The sequence below is a fragment of the Hippocampus guttulatus genome, chromosome 3 (genome assembly GCF_054856545.1).
Source record: "Hippocampus guttulatus isolate MCC_2025c chromosome 3, RoL_Hgut_1.0, whole genome shotgun sequence".
NCBI classification, from domain to species: domain Eukaryota; kingdom Metazoa; phylum Chordata; class Actinopteri; order Syngnathiformes; family Syngnathidae; genus Hippocampus; species Hippocampus guttulatus.
The window spans coordinates 19,965,693-19,984,431 of record NC_141263.1 but is presented as its reverse complement, the minus strand read 5'-3'; the positions used below and the strand labels follow the sequence as shown (position 1 = coordinate 19,984,431).

At 40.2% G+C, this 18,739-nt stretch overlaps 1 protein-coding gene and 1 long non-coding RNA gene across 6 annotated transcripts; one reads left to right on the top strand and one right to left on the bottom strand.

The window, feature by feature from the left end:
* The first annotated feature begins 1,018 nt into the window (after window positions 1-1,018).
* Window positions 1,019-5,633, top strand: bcl2l10 (BCL2 like 10). 2 transcript variants are annotated; one of them, XM_086107338.1, is made up of 3 exons: window positions 1,019-1,110; window positions 2,292-2,765; window positions 4,929-5,633. In XM_086107338.1, the coding sequence occupies exons 2-3, from the start codon at window positions 2,295-2,297 to the stop codon at window positions 5,046-5,048; spliced, it is 591 nt and encodes a 196-aa protein (XP_085963464.1). In that variant the 5' UTR covers window positions 1,019-1,110; window positions 2,292-2,294; the 3' UTR covers window positions 5,049-5,633. The 2 variants fall into 2 exon arrangements, with proteins under 2 accessions (XP_085963464.1, XP_085963465.1); XM_086107339.1 differs by lacking the exon at window positions 1,019-1,110 and adding an exon at window positions 1,279-1,402.
* A 3,441-nt stretch (window positions 5,634-9,074) lies between these two features.
* Window positions 9,075-18,426, bottom strand: LOC147207807 (uncharacterized). 4 transcript variants are annotated; one of them, XR_015100474.1, is made up of 10 exons: window positions 18,257-18,426; window positions 18,077-18,177; window positions 16,390-16,466; window positions 16,265-16,305; window positions 13,874-14,713; window positions 13,694-13,788; window positions 12,550-12,626; window positions 12,393-12,465; window positions 12,207-12,327; window positions 11,399-12,090 (listed from the first exon to the last, which is right to left on the bottom strand). It is a non-coding gene; the product is annotated as an uncharacterized LOC147207807 (long non-coding RNA). The 4 variants fall into 4 exon arrangements; XR_015100473.1 differs by having other exon boundaries at window positions 12,207-12,312; XR_015100475.1 differs by lacking the exons at window positions 11,399-12,090; window positions 12,207-12,327; window positions 12,393-12,465 and adding an exon at window positions 9,075-11,252.
* Window positions 18,427-18,739: the final 313 nt, after the last annotated feature.

Genomic DNA, 18,739 nt, shown 5'->3' with positions numbered 1-18,739 from the left:
ACCAGTTTGACTCACAATTTCTCTGCGTGTAGAATGAATATTAGGTGGGAAAGTACCTCGTGTTAGGGACACATGAGGGAATTCCAGTGTAAAAAGGCAAAATAAAATAACAGCAGATGCATTAAACTGCTTTGTGTTTGCCTTCACTTATTTGACTTCAGGGCAAACATGTTCTTTCTGTTCTTCCTCATGCTGATCTCTCAAGCAGATCACCATTGTGTACACTGTTTGGGACACAGTCAATGTCAATGAATTTGGAAAGTTTGACCCTACAACCACAGAAAGAAATCTACCGTAGGCTTTATTGAGTATCCCTTTTTAACAGACTCACGTGTGGAATTTCATACTGAACATAAATTAACATGACACGTTTTGATATACTCTGATCATCCACAAACAACCGTCACTCAGTGACATTAGAGTGATTAAGGGTGAGTAAATAGTTTATCACCTCGTTAATGCTACAGACAACCCATTTCACAATTGATTTAATCACCTTATAAAATAAGACTTGAATCAGCTGATTTGATCCCATTGTCCTAAATACTGGTCAATTTTGGCCCTCATCTAACACTTTACGCAGTCTATAGACTGCAACAAGGAGGGAATAAAACTGCACCTCCTGTATTTGTTTCTGTATTTATTTATTGAAATGAATGTGTTATATTATGTGTTGGAAAAAATATTTATCAGCTTCAAAATCAGCGAGCAAAACTTGCGTTTTCACAGTGTTTCTGGTGTCTCTCTCCCCCCCCCCCAAAATCGTCTTTGAAGTCTTTGATGTTGTTTCAGCGAAAAAGGAAATCATTGTTTCAAATCAGCGAGCAAAACTTGCGTTTTCACAGTGTTTCTGGTGTCTCTCTCCCCCCCCCCCCCCCCCCAAAATCGTCTTTGAAGTCTTTGATGTTGTTTCAGCGAAAAAGGAAATCATTGACGTCACAAAGGCCTTACGACCTCTTTCATGTCAATTTCCTTATAAACGCCATAACCTGCGCCGGCGCATTTATACATCAGTCCACCGAAGTATCACAAGCCTCCTTCCGTCTCCTTCCGCCCGCCGCCGGTCTTTTTTGCGCTGCAGAGTACAGTCGTCTTATTATCGCTGGGAGGGTAAGTGCTTTTATTTCATATTATATGTTATATATATTTCCATTTGTATGTCGCTATATGTATTTAATGTATTTTGCGGCATCAATGCGGGGTCTATGTACGGAGGGGCTTCGGCTTGGTGGAGTTTTTGAGAGCCGGTGAGGTGAATTGGGTCCTTTGTGTCGACCATTGCTCTGGTAACACATCAACGGCCAGCTAGCCTTGTGGCTAGCCGGCGAGCAAAACCCTCAAGTTCACCGGCACAAACCTTGTCTTAACCGGGGAAACTACGTTGTGTATTGTGTTTCACTCGGTAATGTTTTACAGGGAAGTCGCGCGGTGACTCGGGTCTTATTTAGGTCACATTTGTTACCCGGCTTCGGCGTTCAAAACCATTTTACAATGAGACGATACAGACGCCTTGACGTATGTATGGCCGCTGTCATTTTTCTAACCATTCGTACATCTTTTCTCTTCTGTAGAAGTTGAACATGTTTTACAAAAAAGACTATTTCAATCGTGTTTAGTTGGTTGATCTGGAGGTTCTGATGAGGCACACTACAGGAGGTAGTTTGCCTCATCACAACGGCTGGTTTACGATGGAGTACTGTACCATAGTTCCGTTCCAACGGTTGCGAAGTAACGAGAATTTTACGTACGTCCGAATGTACGTAGGTCGGTATGCACGCTCGTCTATCGCTAACCCAACATAGTAGTGGTCAGAAAAAATACAGGTAACAGTTTCATGAAAAGCCACCAACCGATGAGATATAATATCTGCTAGTCACCTTGAAATTGTTTCATCTTGGAGCTTTGATAATGGCACACGTGAGAGGTGATTCCCGGTTTACGGACGGGTTATTTTGCTACGCACGCAACGTAACTCTTTTACGTTGGAACACGCTGTAGACTCGAGTGTCTGTTCGAGTGACATCGTTCTAATACGAATAATTATGATAATATTGGTCATCTGAAATGTTGACACCGTTCCACATTTAGTTGGTACTGTTTTAAAGAGAGGACCACTGGTGTTTGACCAACCGTGATTTTGTATTTGACTTACAGTAAGTTAACGACTAGTAACTATGAGCGAATAGCAAGGAAATGGCGCCAACACTACTCCCCTCCAAAGTTAACAATTGTTTATATAAATAGTTTGAAGTGCAAATGAACCAACCGTGTTGTTGCATGTGCGTTTGCAGAACATGTCGTCGTGCGGGCTGTGGAATGAGAGCCTGGCCATAGCCGAGGACTACATTGGCCTGTGTCTCACAGCAGACCCCAGTGAGGCCCCTCTCCCTCCCAGCGAGGCGGCTGCCACCATGAGGCGCATGGGCCGGCACGCCGAGTCACTCTATGAGGCCACCTTCCAGAACCTGGTGCAGACCTTCGTCCGGGGGTGCTGGCCAGACCTGTGCTCTGGTCTCAGGAGTGTGATGCAAGAGATGGTGAACGATGGATTCCTGAACTGGGGGAGAGTGGTGTCTGTCTTCGCCTTCACGGGAGTGCTAGCCAGGAGGCTGCTGGAGGACAATGAGGAGGAGGAGACCACCACCATCACCAAGTTGAGGCTGGACCTCAACGATTGGCCCCAAATCTGCAGGAAGCTGGCAGAGACCATCGCTGACTTTCTGATCGAGGAAAAGAAGGAGTGGATGCTGGAGAACAATGGCTGGGTAGGTGCTTGCACCATCTTTAACTTTCTGCACCTACAGTACTGTTAGCACGTAGAATTTGTAAACTAGTGTTTTTCCACCGTGATTGAATTAAAGCACATATTTTACATGAGAGCAATCCATCACAAAAAAAGTCTCAAAAAGCTTTTAGAATATATCATAAGTACATTTGTGATTTGCTACTTGCGCATCGTAGTAATGGGAAAATGAAGCTCCATGAAGCATTTGTGAGATGTTTTACTTCTCCAGATGGCACTCCTGGTTTAAAGATGCATCGTAAAAGTAATACATTTCCATTGCACTAGCCTTTATAAGCCAAGAGTGCCATTTCGATGAAAAAACTCCCAAATTTTTCATTAAGCTTAATTTGTCAATTAGTGGATTTTTTAAATTTTATTTATTTATTTTTGCTGTTTCATCATCAGGCCACCTTGCTGTTTTAAAAAAGTGTTCTGCTTTTATGGTATGTTGGTGCCAAGGAAATACGATAAAGAGAGTTGAGGAGCTTCATGTAGTGCTTTACCACCATCTTGGCACCTAGGAACTATGTTAAAGTTAGTTGAAGAGCTTCATATAGGGCTGCGGTATCATCTGGTGGCGTCTTGTGACAGCGAATGTGCAATTGAGGGCACAAGGGTGGAAGTGTGAATCTTTGGACAGAACCTTTATTGAGCTGATCTTTATTTTTGTAGCATGTGATGAGCGGATAGAAGTTGACAATCCACACAAAGCGTAATCTGCTGCTTTTGCTGTCTTGCTTCCAAAAAGTAGCTGATGGGTTTACGTTTTTGTTTCTTGAGACCTCGTGGCCTCTTCACTTATTTGGAAGCTCAATGTTGGGGTTGTCCCCCTCGCTACATGAAAGTGCAATGCAACAACAAGGGGGGAAAAAAACGTTTTTTAGTTGGCATTTAAATGTGTAAATGTACTCTTCAGTCACTTCTAGAAATGCAAATTGTGAGGCTAATGCCTGATAGCTGAAAGTTTCCAGTGGTATGTGCTATAAAAAAAAAAAAGTCCCAATGTGACTTGAAAGTGAAGGTCACTCAAATGTCTCGACACTGGAAAGCACCCAAACGCACATTTACACTCAACATTCAAAGGTTGCTTACATGATACACATGAGCATGTTTTTCGGTTTTTGGTTTCACGTTTGGATTGACGCTCTGCTGACAGACTGCTTGTTGACCTCGTGCTTTTTTTTTTTTTTTTTTTTTGGGACCACTGGAAAATCTAAATTTGAACCAAGACGCTTCATAAAAAGGCATTTATAGCCACACTGGGCTGTCTGCTTTTGCGAATGGGAACACACACAAACGCGCGCACGCAGGCCCCTCCTGTTGTTGAGTTGGCAGCTGCCTTCAACTGCCAGAAAGGCAGCTCAGCCACATGGGCTTGAAGTTGCGTGCGTGCATGCGTGCGCAGTCAGTTAGCGGTGCGGCAAAGTTGTGTAGTAGTTGTTGTCGTGAGACAAAGCAGCAGCTGTGTACACGACGACAACAGGTGGGATGTGCTCTTTGTCGTCTTTTTACCTGCACTCTCCAATGTGTTCTTTTTTTTTTTTTCTTTAGCAGTTAGTTGAGCCCTGTGCCACTTGAAAGCAGAGCACCTTTTTTGGTGGGCGGGGGTAATATTCTATAGCCTTTTTAGTGTGAGATTATGAGTTGTTTCTTCTGATACTACAACTTTATATCCGAATACACTTTTTTTTCCTCTCAAGATTATGGATTTTATTCTTGCAATATGAGGCAAGTCTTTAATATTATAACTTCATTTACATGATTTTTTTTCTTGAAATCTTACAGCTTTATTCTTCGACAAAGATGGCAATATTACTCATCTCACCAAAATATTTTGTTCGAACCATAATCTTACTTTTGTAATTTTGCTAATTTATTGTCGTATTTTTTTAAATATTCAAACTTTATGCTTTAAATAAATTCTTGTAAGATGACAACTTTATTGATGGTTTTGTATTTTTACCTCATGTACTTTGTGATTTTTTGGTTTTTGTATTGTAACTATTTTCATATAATTTTTTTTTATTTTATTTTTTTTTGTAATGACTGATTCACAAACAGTCTTATAAAAATATGTGTGTGTGTGTTTGTGTGTCAAATGAATGATTGCTTAATGGTTTTCTCCATGTGCTTGCTGTTGCAGGAGGGTTTCTGCAAGTGGTGCAGCAGCAGACAGTCCGGTCAGGATGCATCCATGAAGACGGCGCTGTTGGCTGCGGCCGGCGTGGGCCTCGCCGGACTCACCTTCCTGCTCGCCCGCTAACCTCATTGACATTTCACTCAGTCTTTTCCCTGTTGTCACAACATTTTTTTTTCTGTCATCTCTTAACATCAATGCTGTGCAATCAGGCAGTCGAATGTTTCAACTCTCTGTCTCTCTTTCTCACACACACTCACACAGGCGTTGATCTCTTGCTCTACGCGATTGTACAACTGATCTGGATGCCTTCTTGACACACGTTGAAGCCAGTGACTGGAAACACTTTGGTCAGTCAAGACTGCCTTGTCTCTGCGACAACGTGGAAATTAATATATTTATATCAAATATAATATATTTGATATAATATCTTTTTCTAGACTGACTTTGCGTTCTTTTGGCTTGTTTTGGAATGAGCGTGATTGTTCGAGTGCAATTGTTTGTGTCAAGCCCAGTCAGCAGGGCTGGCATGGCCATTTCATGATGGTGCTATTTGTTTGTGAAATGTTATCTTTTTATCAAATTTTTTTTTTTTTAATCTTAATGCCAGGGACCAATGACATTTGAGAGCAAGCACCCAACAACCTATTTTTACATTGTTTTGGTTGTATTTATTTGTCACCTTTTTTGTAATAAAAAGTCAACCTACAATTTTTGCACATTGGTGTTGTCATGTGATGTAAATAAAAACCCAATACTTATGATGATAACTCATGGAGCAATGACAATAATAATCTTGAGGGTGTGTGACTGAAGGATGTGTATTAATTGAATGGATGTTTTACTTAAAATTGCGCAAACTGCTCGGCTGCCGTGCTTGTAAGAACTTGCATCTGGCCTTTTGTTCTCGGAAAATCACCCAACTTCCTGGCTTATATGGCTAAACTAACGGATTTAAAACAAAACGGGCATAGATTTTTTTTTCAACACAATTTAGATCATCGTACTGCACTTACAAATTGAACTTCAGAAGCAATGATGACGTGTCAAAATGACCTGGTTGATGTTTGTTCAAACTGCTTCGAACTGTGTGGCAGATATGCAAACCACTTGCACAGCATCCTTGCGTTTTTAGCCGAAAAAAAAAAAACGACCATGTATAGTAAGGCCTTCTTGGACCAAAAAAACGACCATGTACAGTAAGGCATTTTTGGACGAAATTTTTAGCCGAAAAAAACGACCATGTATAGTAAGGCGTTTTTAGCCGAAAAAAAACGACCATGCATAATACGGCGTTTTTAGCCGAAAAAAAACGACCATGTATAGTAAGGCGTTTTTGACCGAAAAAAACGACCATGTAGTAAGGCATTTTTGGACGAAATTTTTAGCCGAAAAAAACGACCATGTATAGTTAGGGTTTTTTAGCCGAAAAAAACTACCATGTATATATAGTAAGGCATTTTGGGAAAAAATTTTGAGCCGAAAAAAAAACGACCATGTATAGTAAGGCGTTTTTAGCCGAAAAAAACGACCATGTATAGTAAGGCGTTTTTGACCGAAAAAAACGCCGTACTATGCATGGTCGTTTTTTTCGGCTAAAAACGCCTTACTATACATGGTCGTTTTTTTCGGCTAAAAATTTCGTCCAAAAATGCCTTACTGTACGTGGTCGTTTTTTTCGGTCAAAAAGGCCTTACTATACATGGTCGTTTTTTTTCGGCTAAAAACGCCCTACTATACATGGTCGGTTTTTTTCGGCTAAAAACGCCGTACTATACATGGTCGTTTTTTTCGGCTAAAACGACTTTCTTTACATGGTCGTTTTTTTTGGCTAAAAACGCCTTACTATATACATGGTCGTTTTTTATCGGCCAAAAACGCCTTACTATACATGGTCGTTTTTTTTTTCAGCTAAAAATTTGGTCCAAAAATGCCTTACTATACATGATAGTTTTTTTCGGCTAAAAACGCCGTACTATACATGGTCGTTTTTTTCGGCTAAAACGACTTTCTTTACATGGTCGTTTTTTTTTGGCTAAAAACGCCTTACTATATACATGGTCGTTTTTTTTCGGCTAAAAACGCCTTACTATACATTGTCGTTTTTTTCATCTAAAAACGCCTTACTATACATGGTCGTTTTTTTTTTGGTCCAAAAAGGCCTTACTATACATGGTCATTTTTTTCGGCCAAAGACGCCTTCCTATACAGGGTCGGGCTTTTTTCGGCTAAAAACGACTTACTATACATGGTCGTTTTTTTCGGTCAAAAACGCCTTACTATACATGGTCGTTTTTTTCGGCTAAAAACGCCTGACAATACATGGTCGTTTTTTTTTCGGCCAAAAACGCCTTACTATACATGGTCATTTTTTTCGGCTAAAGACGCCTTCCTATACAGGGTCGGGTTTTTTTCGGCTAAAAACGACTTACCATACATGGTCGTTTTTTTCGGTCATTAACGCCGTACTATACATGGTCGTTTTTTTCGGCTAAAAACGCCTTACTATACATGGTCGTTTTTTTTCGGCCAAAAACGCCTTACTATTCATGGTCGTTTTTTTCGTCTAAAAATTTCGTCCAAAAACGCCTTACTGTACATGGTCGTTTTTTTCGTCTAAAAAGGCCTTACTATACATGGTCGTTTTTTTCGGCTAAAAACGCCTTACTATACATGGTCGTTTTTTTCGGCTAAAAATTTCGTCCGAAAATGCCTTACTGTACGTGGTCGTTTTTTTTCGGTCAAAAAAGGCCTTACTATACATGGTCGTTTTTTTCGGCTAAAAACACCTTACTATACATGGTCGGTTTTTTTCGGCTAAAAACGCCGTACTTTACATGGTCGGTTTTTTTTCCGCTAAAAACATCTTACTATACATGGTCATTTTTTTCGGCTAAAGACGCCTTCCTATACAGGGTAGTTTTTTTCCGGCTTAAAACGACTTTCTATACATGGTCATTTTTTTCAGCTAAAAATTTGGTCCAAAAATGCCTTACTATACATGATAGTTTTTTTCGACTAAAAATGCCTTACTATACATGGTCGTTGTTTTTCATCCAAAAACGCCTTACTATATATACATGGTCATATTTTTTCGTCGAAAAACGCCTTACTTTACAAGGTCTTTTTTTTCCGGTAAAATTAACTTACTTTACATGGTCATTTTTTTCGGCTAAAAATTTCGTCCAAAGACGGCTTACTATACATGGTGTTTTTTTTTGGGCTAAAAACGCCTTACTGTACATGGTCGTTTTTTTCGGCTAAAAATTTCATCCAAAAACGCCTTCCTGTACATGGTCATTTTTTTGGACTCAAAACGCCTTACTCTACATGGTCGTTTTTTTCGGCTAAAAATTCCGTCCAAAAATGCCTTACTATATATACATGGTCATTTTTTTCGGTCAAAAACGCCTTACTATATACAGTACATGGTCGTTTTTTTTGGTCAAAAACGCCTTCCTATATAAGGTCGTTTTTTTCGGCTAAAAACGCCTTACTATAGATGGTCTTTTTTTTTTCGGTCAAAACCCTTCCTATACATGGTCGTTTTTTTCGGCTAAAAACGCCTTATTATACATGGTCATTTTTTTCGGCTAAAAACGCCTTACTATACATGGTCGGTTTTTTCGGCTACAAACGCCTTCCTTATACATGGTCTTTTTTTGGTCGAAAAACGCCCTACTATACATGGTCGTTTTTTTCGTCTAAAAACGCCTTACTTTACATGGTCGGGTTTTTTTTCCGGCTAAAAACACCTTACTATACATGGTGGGGGGGGGTTTCCGGCTAAAAACACCTTACTATACATGGTCGGTTTTTTTGGGGCTAAAAACGCCTTACTATATCTATATGTCGTTTTTTTTTCTGGCTAAAAACACATTTCAACACTTGGTCGTTTTTTTTCGGCTGAAAACGCCTCATTATACATGGTCGTTTTTTTCGTCTAAAACGCCTTTCTGTACATGGTTGTTTTTTTCGGCTAAAAACGCCTTCCTATACATCACTTGTGTCAAACTCATTTTACATGGTGGGCCACATACGGCCTCGGTAGATGTCAAGTGGGCCGGACCATTAAAATGATACCATACTTTGCTATAAACAACCAAAACAATATGCCTTTCCTTTGTTTTGGTATGAAGAAGCACAAGAACATTTGGAAAATGTTGAAATTTAATGAACGTATCTTTTACAAAACATTTCATGAAGCACCTTACATTTCCCTCAACAAATGTGCAATTTACTTTTATCTTTCACATATATACATTGCAACTGATCCCATTGATTGTACAAACTTTAACAAGTAATTAGTGTTGAAAAATATAGCAATGCACTTTATGATTAAACAAGATTTATAAAGAAAGGAAGTTTTAAACCTTTTACATGTGCATATAAAATCTAAATGTAATCCCTGCCTACACTTTACAAACTAAGGAGAGTGCTATTCAATGTGTAAATCTGAGAGTGCTATTGATCGCGTCTGCTGTCATGGGTCTGTCTCAGTGACGGACTGAGGCTGCTGTTGTCTTCTTCTCTGGTCAAAACAGTGTCCCTAGCGGATACTTGATGAGTTGCAACTTATTAAAAATATAAATTCTGTCTTTTATGCATTTTTAAATTATCTTGCGGGCCTGATTGAACATCGCGCGCGCGCGTGTGTGTGTGTGTGATGAATGGAATTCTGCATCGGTGTGCAATTGTAAAACAAGGCTTTGTGTTGAAAAAATGAATCTGAAACTGCATTTAAGGGTAGCTCAATACTGGCTGGCCATATACGGGCCCGAGTTGTAAATTGATTTCTGGCCCAAATACTTCACTCCACAACTGGCCCTCATCTGGTTTGCCAGAGTCAAGCCAGTGCCTCCTTTGCCACTCCTCGGCCGTGTTCGGCCCACATGCATTATGCCAGTGCCGACTCAAGGCCAGCTGTGCCAGCTTCATGCCGAATCCGGGCCAGATGCCTTTGCTGACTGGGTATACTTTTTCATTCTCAAAAACTGGAATGGAAATCTTGTTTTATTTCATTTCAATGGGGAAAATTGATTTGGAGTGGGTCGAGTTACTCGCCTATGAGGAGAAGAAATTAAACTTGTTAAGTCAAGGTAGGGCTGTAGCTTATATTGAAATATGACCTTGGCTCGATTTACCAACAAATTAGCTTGCAAACGAATTGTCATTTTCATGTAGTGATGTGCTGCCATCTTGTGGCATCAATAGGAGACTTTACACCAGTCTGATGAAGTACTGTATCTCGAAATTGGTCGATATTTTGCATTTGATGCCGAATTGGCGGTCAACTGTAATGTCATGATTTGCGTGATCCATCAACGACGTCATTGATCGGATCCACAAAGTAAGATAAGACACAACCACGTTCACTCCGGGGTCGTTCCTTGCTGCCATATAGAAGATATGTGAGTCCGAAAGCGAATTTATTCTTAGTCTTGTGAATCCTTTGCGCTGGCAGACCTGCGCACCCTCGACCATCCAACACAAAGTAATAGTGTTCATGTCGTTTTTTTGTTTGTTTTTTAACTTACACGGAAAAAGCTCCACTGTTGACAGACGTTGAAAATGTTTGCTAAACAAGGATACTAACTCCACTGCAGTCATATGAACACGAGTTGAGCTATTCTCAGGTTGCAATTTCATCTCACGTCACTACAGTTTACAAACCTGTACAGCAACATCCGAACCAAACGGCTTTGAGAACGTGATTAATACATCACATACAGTACACGCAGGATTAAAAAAAAAAAAAAAAGGACAAATGATGAAGGGCAAAATAATCATTGCGGTCACAACTAGCTTTCAAAATGAGCCAAAAAGGAGCAGCTGCAAGCTACTTGGCGTAGCCGGCAAGAAGTGTTTTGGGAGTGACTTGTTTACTTCCGGCTCTTGAACCAAGATAGCAATAATTTGAGGAACAAACCCAGCACCCTGAATGGCTGGCGTTTAATGTCAGAGGAGATGTAAACATGTAAAAAATATATGTTATATTGAATGTTAATCAACATTTTTAAATTAAGAAATAATGGGGGGGCTAGTAATCTTTTCTAAGGCATGTTCACTGACGGGGATCAACTGTAGAATAAAGATACAAGTAGTTAAAATAGAAACACTGCTCCATCTTCTGATTCACAGGGAGAGTGACATGTTCATCGTCCCTTCTGCCATCTAGTGGAAGCGTATTTAATTGTTCTGCTTGTTACTTTACATTCTTTGTCAATGTTATGGCGATACAGTATATGAGATCAATGAGAGGAAGCTTTTGCTTTGTACTGTCACTCACCATGTCATTTTGACTTAGCGCTTCCTGATCTCCGCAATGATCTAGACCAGGGGTGGGCAAACTTTTTGGCTCGGGGGCCACATTGATTTCTAAATTTGACAGGTGGGCCGGGTCAGCACAAGATACGGTTCATATAAAAAACTGTATATGTTGACAGTCCATACCAAACATTAACAGAACAAAAGCATTAAATTATTACCTTTTTTTAAAAAAAAATTATGAGAACAGTGAAACAACTGTGGTATATGTCCTGTATGAACGTCCAAGTATGTTAACAACATACATGTGTGACAACACAAGCAACAAAGTGCAACAATATATTGCCCCAAAACTGCAGCATACAGTACAGATAGGTGACAAAATATAACAAAGTTAGGACTATTTGCTACACAATGACACGAGTAAAAGACCTGGTGGTTTCTTTCCACTCAATCACTGTCTCGAACTTGACCTCTCCTCGATCACCACACAAGACAGCGTTGCTCAGCTGATGTCGTGCAATGAATTTTTGATGCCAGCCACGGGACGCTTCGAGGTCTTCGATGCCCATAGTTAGTGTTATGGAATTTGCTTTCTCTCTTATTAGTGTTCCAGTTTGTGGAAAGTTTTTAGCACGATAACAGTCAAGCCATACCATGAAACGTGTATTTACTCGACTGTCCGTCGAGCCGCAAGCAATTCACTCTGAGCATGGAAATAGCCAGAATCGGACTGAGCAAGAATCGCTTCCTCGTTTTTCAAAGTCTTGTAGATTTGAGACTTTCTGACTCCAAACATCTCCTGAATGTTTCGTACTTTGTAACCTGCTTCGTTTAATCAGATACACTTCACTTTCTCTTCCGCGGCCATTACTGTTCCTCTTCGTTTGGATGCCATGATCTACAGGACGTAAAAATATTCGCAATTCCAGTAAAACTCACTGCAATAAAGAGTCTCTTGCATGTCGCTGTTTTGGATCCAATGATAGAAATAGCGGCGCGGACAGCCGGACTCACTTATTCCGTCGTATCGAGCGGAGTTGCTTGAGTTGGCGCTACTGCGGGCTTCCGTGTCGTCTCCACCTCCCTCCCTGTGCTCTGCAACTTCAAGTAACTGCGCCACCTAGCGTTGAAATGCCTGTCATTATGAGTCCAAATTAAATGAAGGCAATCATTTACATCGAACTTTAATTGTGTACCAACCTTCGGCGGGCCGGATTAAAAAGACCAACGGGGCCGGATCCGGCCCGCGGGCCGTAGTTTGCCCACGACTGATCTAGACACACACAGACACAAGAGAAATGTATTAATGGAAAACTAATTGGTACTTCAGAATTCTGAGTGTGTGGATATCATTCACCTCCTCCTTGTCCGGGAAGTTTCCGCCGGCCAACTTGGAGAAGATCTCTTTTCCATCCACCGTCACCTCAAAACTCGCTGAGGGCAAAGTGTTTTTTATTATTTTATAGTCCTTTTGTGATATGTTAGGCCTCGAAGACACTGTGCAACATTATACATTGGTGTTAACTTCATTTCATCCTTTTTCATTCAAAACTTTGTGTTGGTGAAAATGTATTGAAACTTCTCAAAATTTTGGGTTTTGTCTCAAATATTTTTCCATTTCAGCTCTTTAAATACTTTGGACAGTGGTACCTCTACTTACAAACAAACGTCTCTTCATACGAAATTTTCAAGATACGAAACGTCTCAACAGGAAAATATTGCCTCTTGTTTCGAAAGAAATTTCAAGTTACGAAACGTCTCAACAGGAAAATATTGCCTCTAGTTACGAAAGAAATTTCAAGTTACGAAAGGTAAGAATCCAGTATGGGTGGCGACTCGCAACTCCGAGTTTCCTGAACGCAACATACTCATCGCTGCTCTGCCATTGGCTATTACCGAGCATCTTCCTGGCATCCCATTGGCTAAGAGGGACCTCTACCGTATGGGTCTGTGTGGAATTCCCATCACTACTGTTTATATCAAATTGCACCTTTTGGCTCTATGTGTCGACTCATGAAAGACAGATTTTTAAGTTCCGGAGTTACAGGGCTGAATCATACCACTTGGGTAAAATGGATTTCATTCTCGACTCAACACTTGAAAACTTTTGGTTTTGATATTTCTTTAGCCATTTGTTGGGCTTAGCGCACACCGGTGGAGTTTTCTCCGGATACTCCGGTTTCCTCCCACATTGCAAAAACATGCATGGCAGGTTAATTGAGTGCTCTCAATTGCCCCAAACTGTGATTGTGAGCGCAAATGGTTGCTCGACTATATGTACCCCACCTCGTGAGGATAAGCAGATTAGAACATGAACGAATGGATAAATAACACATTTTATATGAAACTACATATGGCATATTCTTCGTTTTTCAGTAAAAAAAAATACAGTTGTGTTTTGTTGAGAGCAGAAAGCAAACTAAAACAAACCAAATAATATAATCAATGTAGAAATAGAATAAGTGATTGAAATTAAGGAGAGAATAAAAATGCACAAGTACCTTTCCTGCCAACATATCCCTTGATTTGAATGGCGTCCCCAAACACCTGCGTCAGCGCAGATTCCAGGTCTCTAAAGCTCGCGCCGTACCCTCACCTGCCGTTGTAAGACAACAAGACGTGAACCTTTCCCATCACGACAAAACAAAACACCGTCTGACCTGAAAAGGAAGACAACTCACCAGTACTCAATATCAACATCCAGCATTATGCTTTTGTTGTTGTTGGGGGGGGGTTTTAGCTGGTCGGCGAGCAGCACACGTCAGTCAAGTTCTTGCTGAGGGTGGATGAAAATGCAAAGTCACGTCCGTCTGACTTGGTTTTGTAAAATAAAAAATGGACCGCACCCATCGAGAGGCATAGATTTTTTTTCTCCAACACAATTTAGATCATCGTACTGCACTTACAAATTGAACTTGAGAAGCAATGATGACGTGTCAGAATGATTTGGTTGAGGTTTGTTCAAACTGCTTCGAACTGTGTGGCAGATTTGCAAACCACTTGAAAAACATCCTTGAGGTGTCTGAATTTCATTTAATCAACCACTTGAAGAATCCTAACAGTTAAGACATGTTGAAATGTTACTGCAAAATGAAAGACTTGAATGTAGGTAGTGGAAAAGATGCAGTTTATTTTGAAGCACATATTAAACATGATGTGGTTTCTACCAAAAATGGCCAAAACATGATCATATTCAGTGCAGTTTGCCTTTTTCCACCCTTAGCCAATGTTTCGTCCTGATTCGAGCAGTGATCATGATAACCCAAGTTTTGATCCCAAAGCAAAAAAGCACTTTTGTTGTTGTATCCAATTCCTTGCATTGCGTCCCCAATTGCTGATATGATTAAGCGTAAACCAGGCAGCCACGATGGGAGCAGCTTCCACAGACTCCAGATCAGCCGACGGCCTTCTACGGCATCGTGTGTCGCGCTTTTTTGACGTTTTAGCGTGCACAGTCATCAAAAGGACAGTCGACGTCTGGCCCCTCGGAGGCTTTCTCATCATGCTCTGCTGCTTCTCTTCTGTGGGCACAACAGGGAAACCACTTTGAAGGCCAAATATGTCAAATATCGTGACGAATTAGTGCACTGTTTCAGGGCAGCATTCCTTTTTTTTTTCAGACGCAAGCCATTGCTTGGTCAATTATTATTAAATGCATATATCAGACTCAAGAATTATCACAATACTTTTTCATTCTCAAAAAACACAAAAGAGGAAAAATATTTCCAGAATTGTGCTGGAATGGAAATCTTGAAGTTTCATTTCATTGGGGAAAATTGATTTGGAGTGGGTCGAGTTACTCGCCTGTGAGGAGAACAAATAAATTTGTTCAGTCAAGGTAGCGCTGTAGTTTATATTGAAATATTGACCTTTGTCTCAAGTTACTTACAAATTGTCTTGCCAGGCAAACGAAATATCGCCAACTTGTGGCATCTTCATGTAGTGACATGCTACCATCTTGTGGCATCAATAGACTTTGCACCGGTCTGATGAAGTATGTCGAAATCGATCGATATTTTGCATTTGATGCTGAATCAGCGATCGACTGTAATGTCATGATTTGCGTGATCCATCAATGACGTCATTGATTGGATCAACAATGTAAAATAAGACAACCACGTTCACTGCGGGGTAGTTCTTTGCTGCCGTACCGAAGATATGCGAGTCCGAAAGTAAATCTATTCTTAGTCTTGTCGTGAATCCTTTGCGCTGGCAGGCCTCCGCACCCTCGACCATCCAAACACAAAGTAATAGTGTTCATGTCGTTTTGTTCATTTTTATTTTTTAACTTACAAAGAAAAAGCTCAGTTGTTGACAGACGTAGAAAATGTTTGCTAAACAAGGATCGAAGCTCCACTGCAGTTATATCGAACTTGAGTTGAGCAATTCTCGCGTAGCAATTTCATATAAAGTAAATACAGTTTACAAACCTGTATAGCTCCACCTGAACCTAACGTCTTTGAGAACGCAATTAATACGTCGCATACAAATAAATAAACAAATGGACAAATGATGAAGGGCAGATTAATGATTGCGGGCTGCGCAGCACCGGGACTTGTATGACACAGCCAGCTTTCAAAATGAGCCAAAAAGGAGCAACCGCAGGCTACTTGGCGTCGCTGGCAAGAACATGTCTTGGAAGTGACTTGTTCACTTTCAGCTCTTGAACTAAGATAGCAATAATTTGAGGAACAAACCCAGCACCCTGAATGGCTGGCGATATTCATGATTCCCCCCCATTAACGTCAGAGAAGGAGATGTAAACAAAATACATGTTATATTGAATGTTAATCAACATTTTTAAATTAAGAAATAATGGGGGCTTAGTAATCTTTTCTAAGGCATTTTCACTGACGGGGATCAACTGTATAGTCAAGATACAAGTACCGTAGTTAAAATGGAAACACTGCTCCATCTTCTGATTCACAGGGAGAGTGACATGTTCATCGTCCCTTCTGCCATCTAGTGGAAGCGTATTTAATTGTTCTGCTTGTTACTTTACATTCTTTGTCAATGTTATGGCGATATACGACATCAATAAGAGGAAGCTTTTGCTTTGTACTGTCACTCACCAACTCATTTTGACTTGGAGCTTCCTGATCTTCGCAATGATCTAGACACACACAGACACAAGAGAAATGTATTAATGGAAAACTAATTGGTACTTCAGAATTCTGAGTGTGTGGATATCATTCACCTCCTCCTTGTCCGGGAAGTTTCCGCCGGCCAACTTGGAGAAGATCTCTTTTCCATCCACCGTCACCTCAAAACTCGCTGAGGGCAAAGTGTTTTTTATTATTTTATAGTTCTTTTGTGATATGTTAGGCCTCGAAGACACTGTGCAACATTATACATTGGTGTTAACTTCATTTCATCCTTTTTCATTCAAAACTTTATTTGTGTTGGTGAAAATGTATTGAAACTTCTCAAAATTTTGGGTTTTGTCTCAAATATTTTTCCATTTCAGCTCTTTAAATACTTTGGACAGTGGTACCTCTACTTACAAACAAACGTCTCTTCATACGAAATTTTCAAGTTACGAAACGTCTCAACAGGAAAATATTGCCTCTTGTTTCGAAAGAAATTTCAAGTTACGAAACGTCTCAACAGGAAGATATTGCCTCTAGTTACGAAAGAAATTTCAAGTTACGAAAGGTAAAAAAATCCAGTATGGGGGGGGCCACTCGCAGCTCCGAGTTTCCTGAACGCAACATACTCATCGCTGCTCTGCCATTGGCTATTACCGAGCATCTTCCTGGCATCCCATTGGCTAAGAGGGACCTCTACCGTATGGGTCTGTGTGTGAAGATAAGTGTCTTTGCAGCGCCCTAGCCGTTCTCCCCTCGGGCTATGAGGTGTTCCGGTCGTTTTATGTAAATGTGAATCACCCAGAAAAAGTGTTCACCAGTCGGGCGATCACTCACTATGCTGATGTTTGCCTTGGACATTTTCGAAGGATTGTTAAAAGCCGACAAAAGCAAACGCCCTTGGATCAGTTCTTTACAAAACGCCAGCTAAAAACCACTTCTGAGAGAGAACATGGACTACAGAGGGCAAAAAAAAAAACAGATGAGGACACAGTTAAAAGACCATTTTTTCTTTGTTTTTTACATTGTGCACAACTCTCATTTATTGCGCAATCATATAATTGTAACATGTATTTGTTACATGTTTTGATGCATTTCTATGCTTTAGGAAACATTTTTGTCAGAATTTCTTTTTTTTTTTTTTGAGGGGTGGGGCTTGGAACGAATTAGGGCATTTACATGGAAAACTCTACTTACATTTTCTTGTTCAGAAATTTCTTCCAGAACCAATTAATTTCGTAAGTAGAGGTGCCACTGTATCAGTAAAGTACTGTTTCAAATTGCACCTTTTGGCTCTATGTGTCGACTCATGAAAGACAAGATTTTTAAATTCCGGAGTTACAGGGCTGAATCATACCACTTGGGTAAAATGGATTTCATTCTCGACTCAACACTTGAAAACTTTTGGTTTTGATATTTCTTTAGCCATTTATTGGGCTTAGCGCACACCGGTGGAGTTTTCTCCGGGTACTCCGGTTTCCTCCCACATTGCAAAAACATGCATGGCAGGTTAATGGAGTGCTCTCAATTGTCCCAAACTGTGATTGTGAGCGCAAATGGTTGCTCGACTATATGTACCCCACCTCGTGAGGATAAGCAGATTAGAACATGAACGAATGGATAAATAACACATTTTATATGAAACTACATATTGCATATTCTTCGTTTTTCAGTTTAAAAAATACAGTCGTGTTTTGTTGAGAGCAGAAAGCAGACTAAAACAAACCAACTAAGATAATCAATGTAGAAATAGAATAAGTGATTGAAATTAAGGAGAGAATAAAAATGCACAAGTACATTTCCTGCCAACATATCCCTTGATTTGAATGGCGCCACCAAACTCATGCTTCAGCGCAGATTCCAGGGTTTTAAACCTAGAGTCGTACCCTCACGCGCCGCTGTAAGACAACAAGACGTGTACCTTTCACATCACTACAAAACAAAACACCGTCTGACCTGAAAGGGAAGACAACTCACCAGTACTCGATCTCAACATTCAGCATTTTGCTTTTGTTGTTGTTGTTGTTTTTTTAGCTGGTCGGCGAGCAGCACAAGTCAGTCAAGTTCTTGCTAAGGGTGGATGAAAATGCAAAGTCACGTCCGTCTGACTTGGTTTTGTAAAGTAAAAAATGGACCGCACCCAATGGGAGGGAACTGCATCATGGTCGGCCTGACAAGTTTGTGCATCAACATGTGACGTCAGTCAGTTTGTTATTTCCTCTTTCCTTTCACTTCCCACTTTGAAACAGAACCACAAAAAGACTCTTTCTACACATCATTTGTCGATACAAAAAACAAAACAAAACAGGACTGTTTTGACAAAATACATCACAAAACTTACAATTAAAAAAAAGAAGACTACTTTAATCATATACGAATCATTTGATTAGCCCAAAACTAAAAATATTTTGTTCAGTAAGAAAGGAAATAAAGGAAAATAAAATAATTGAGCAAAAATTT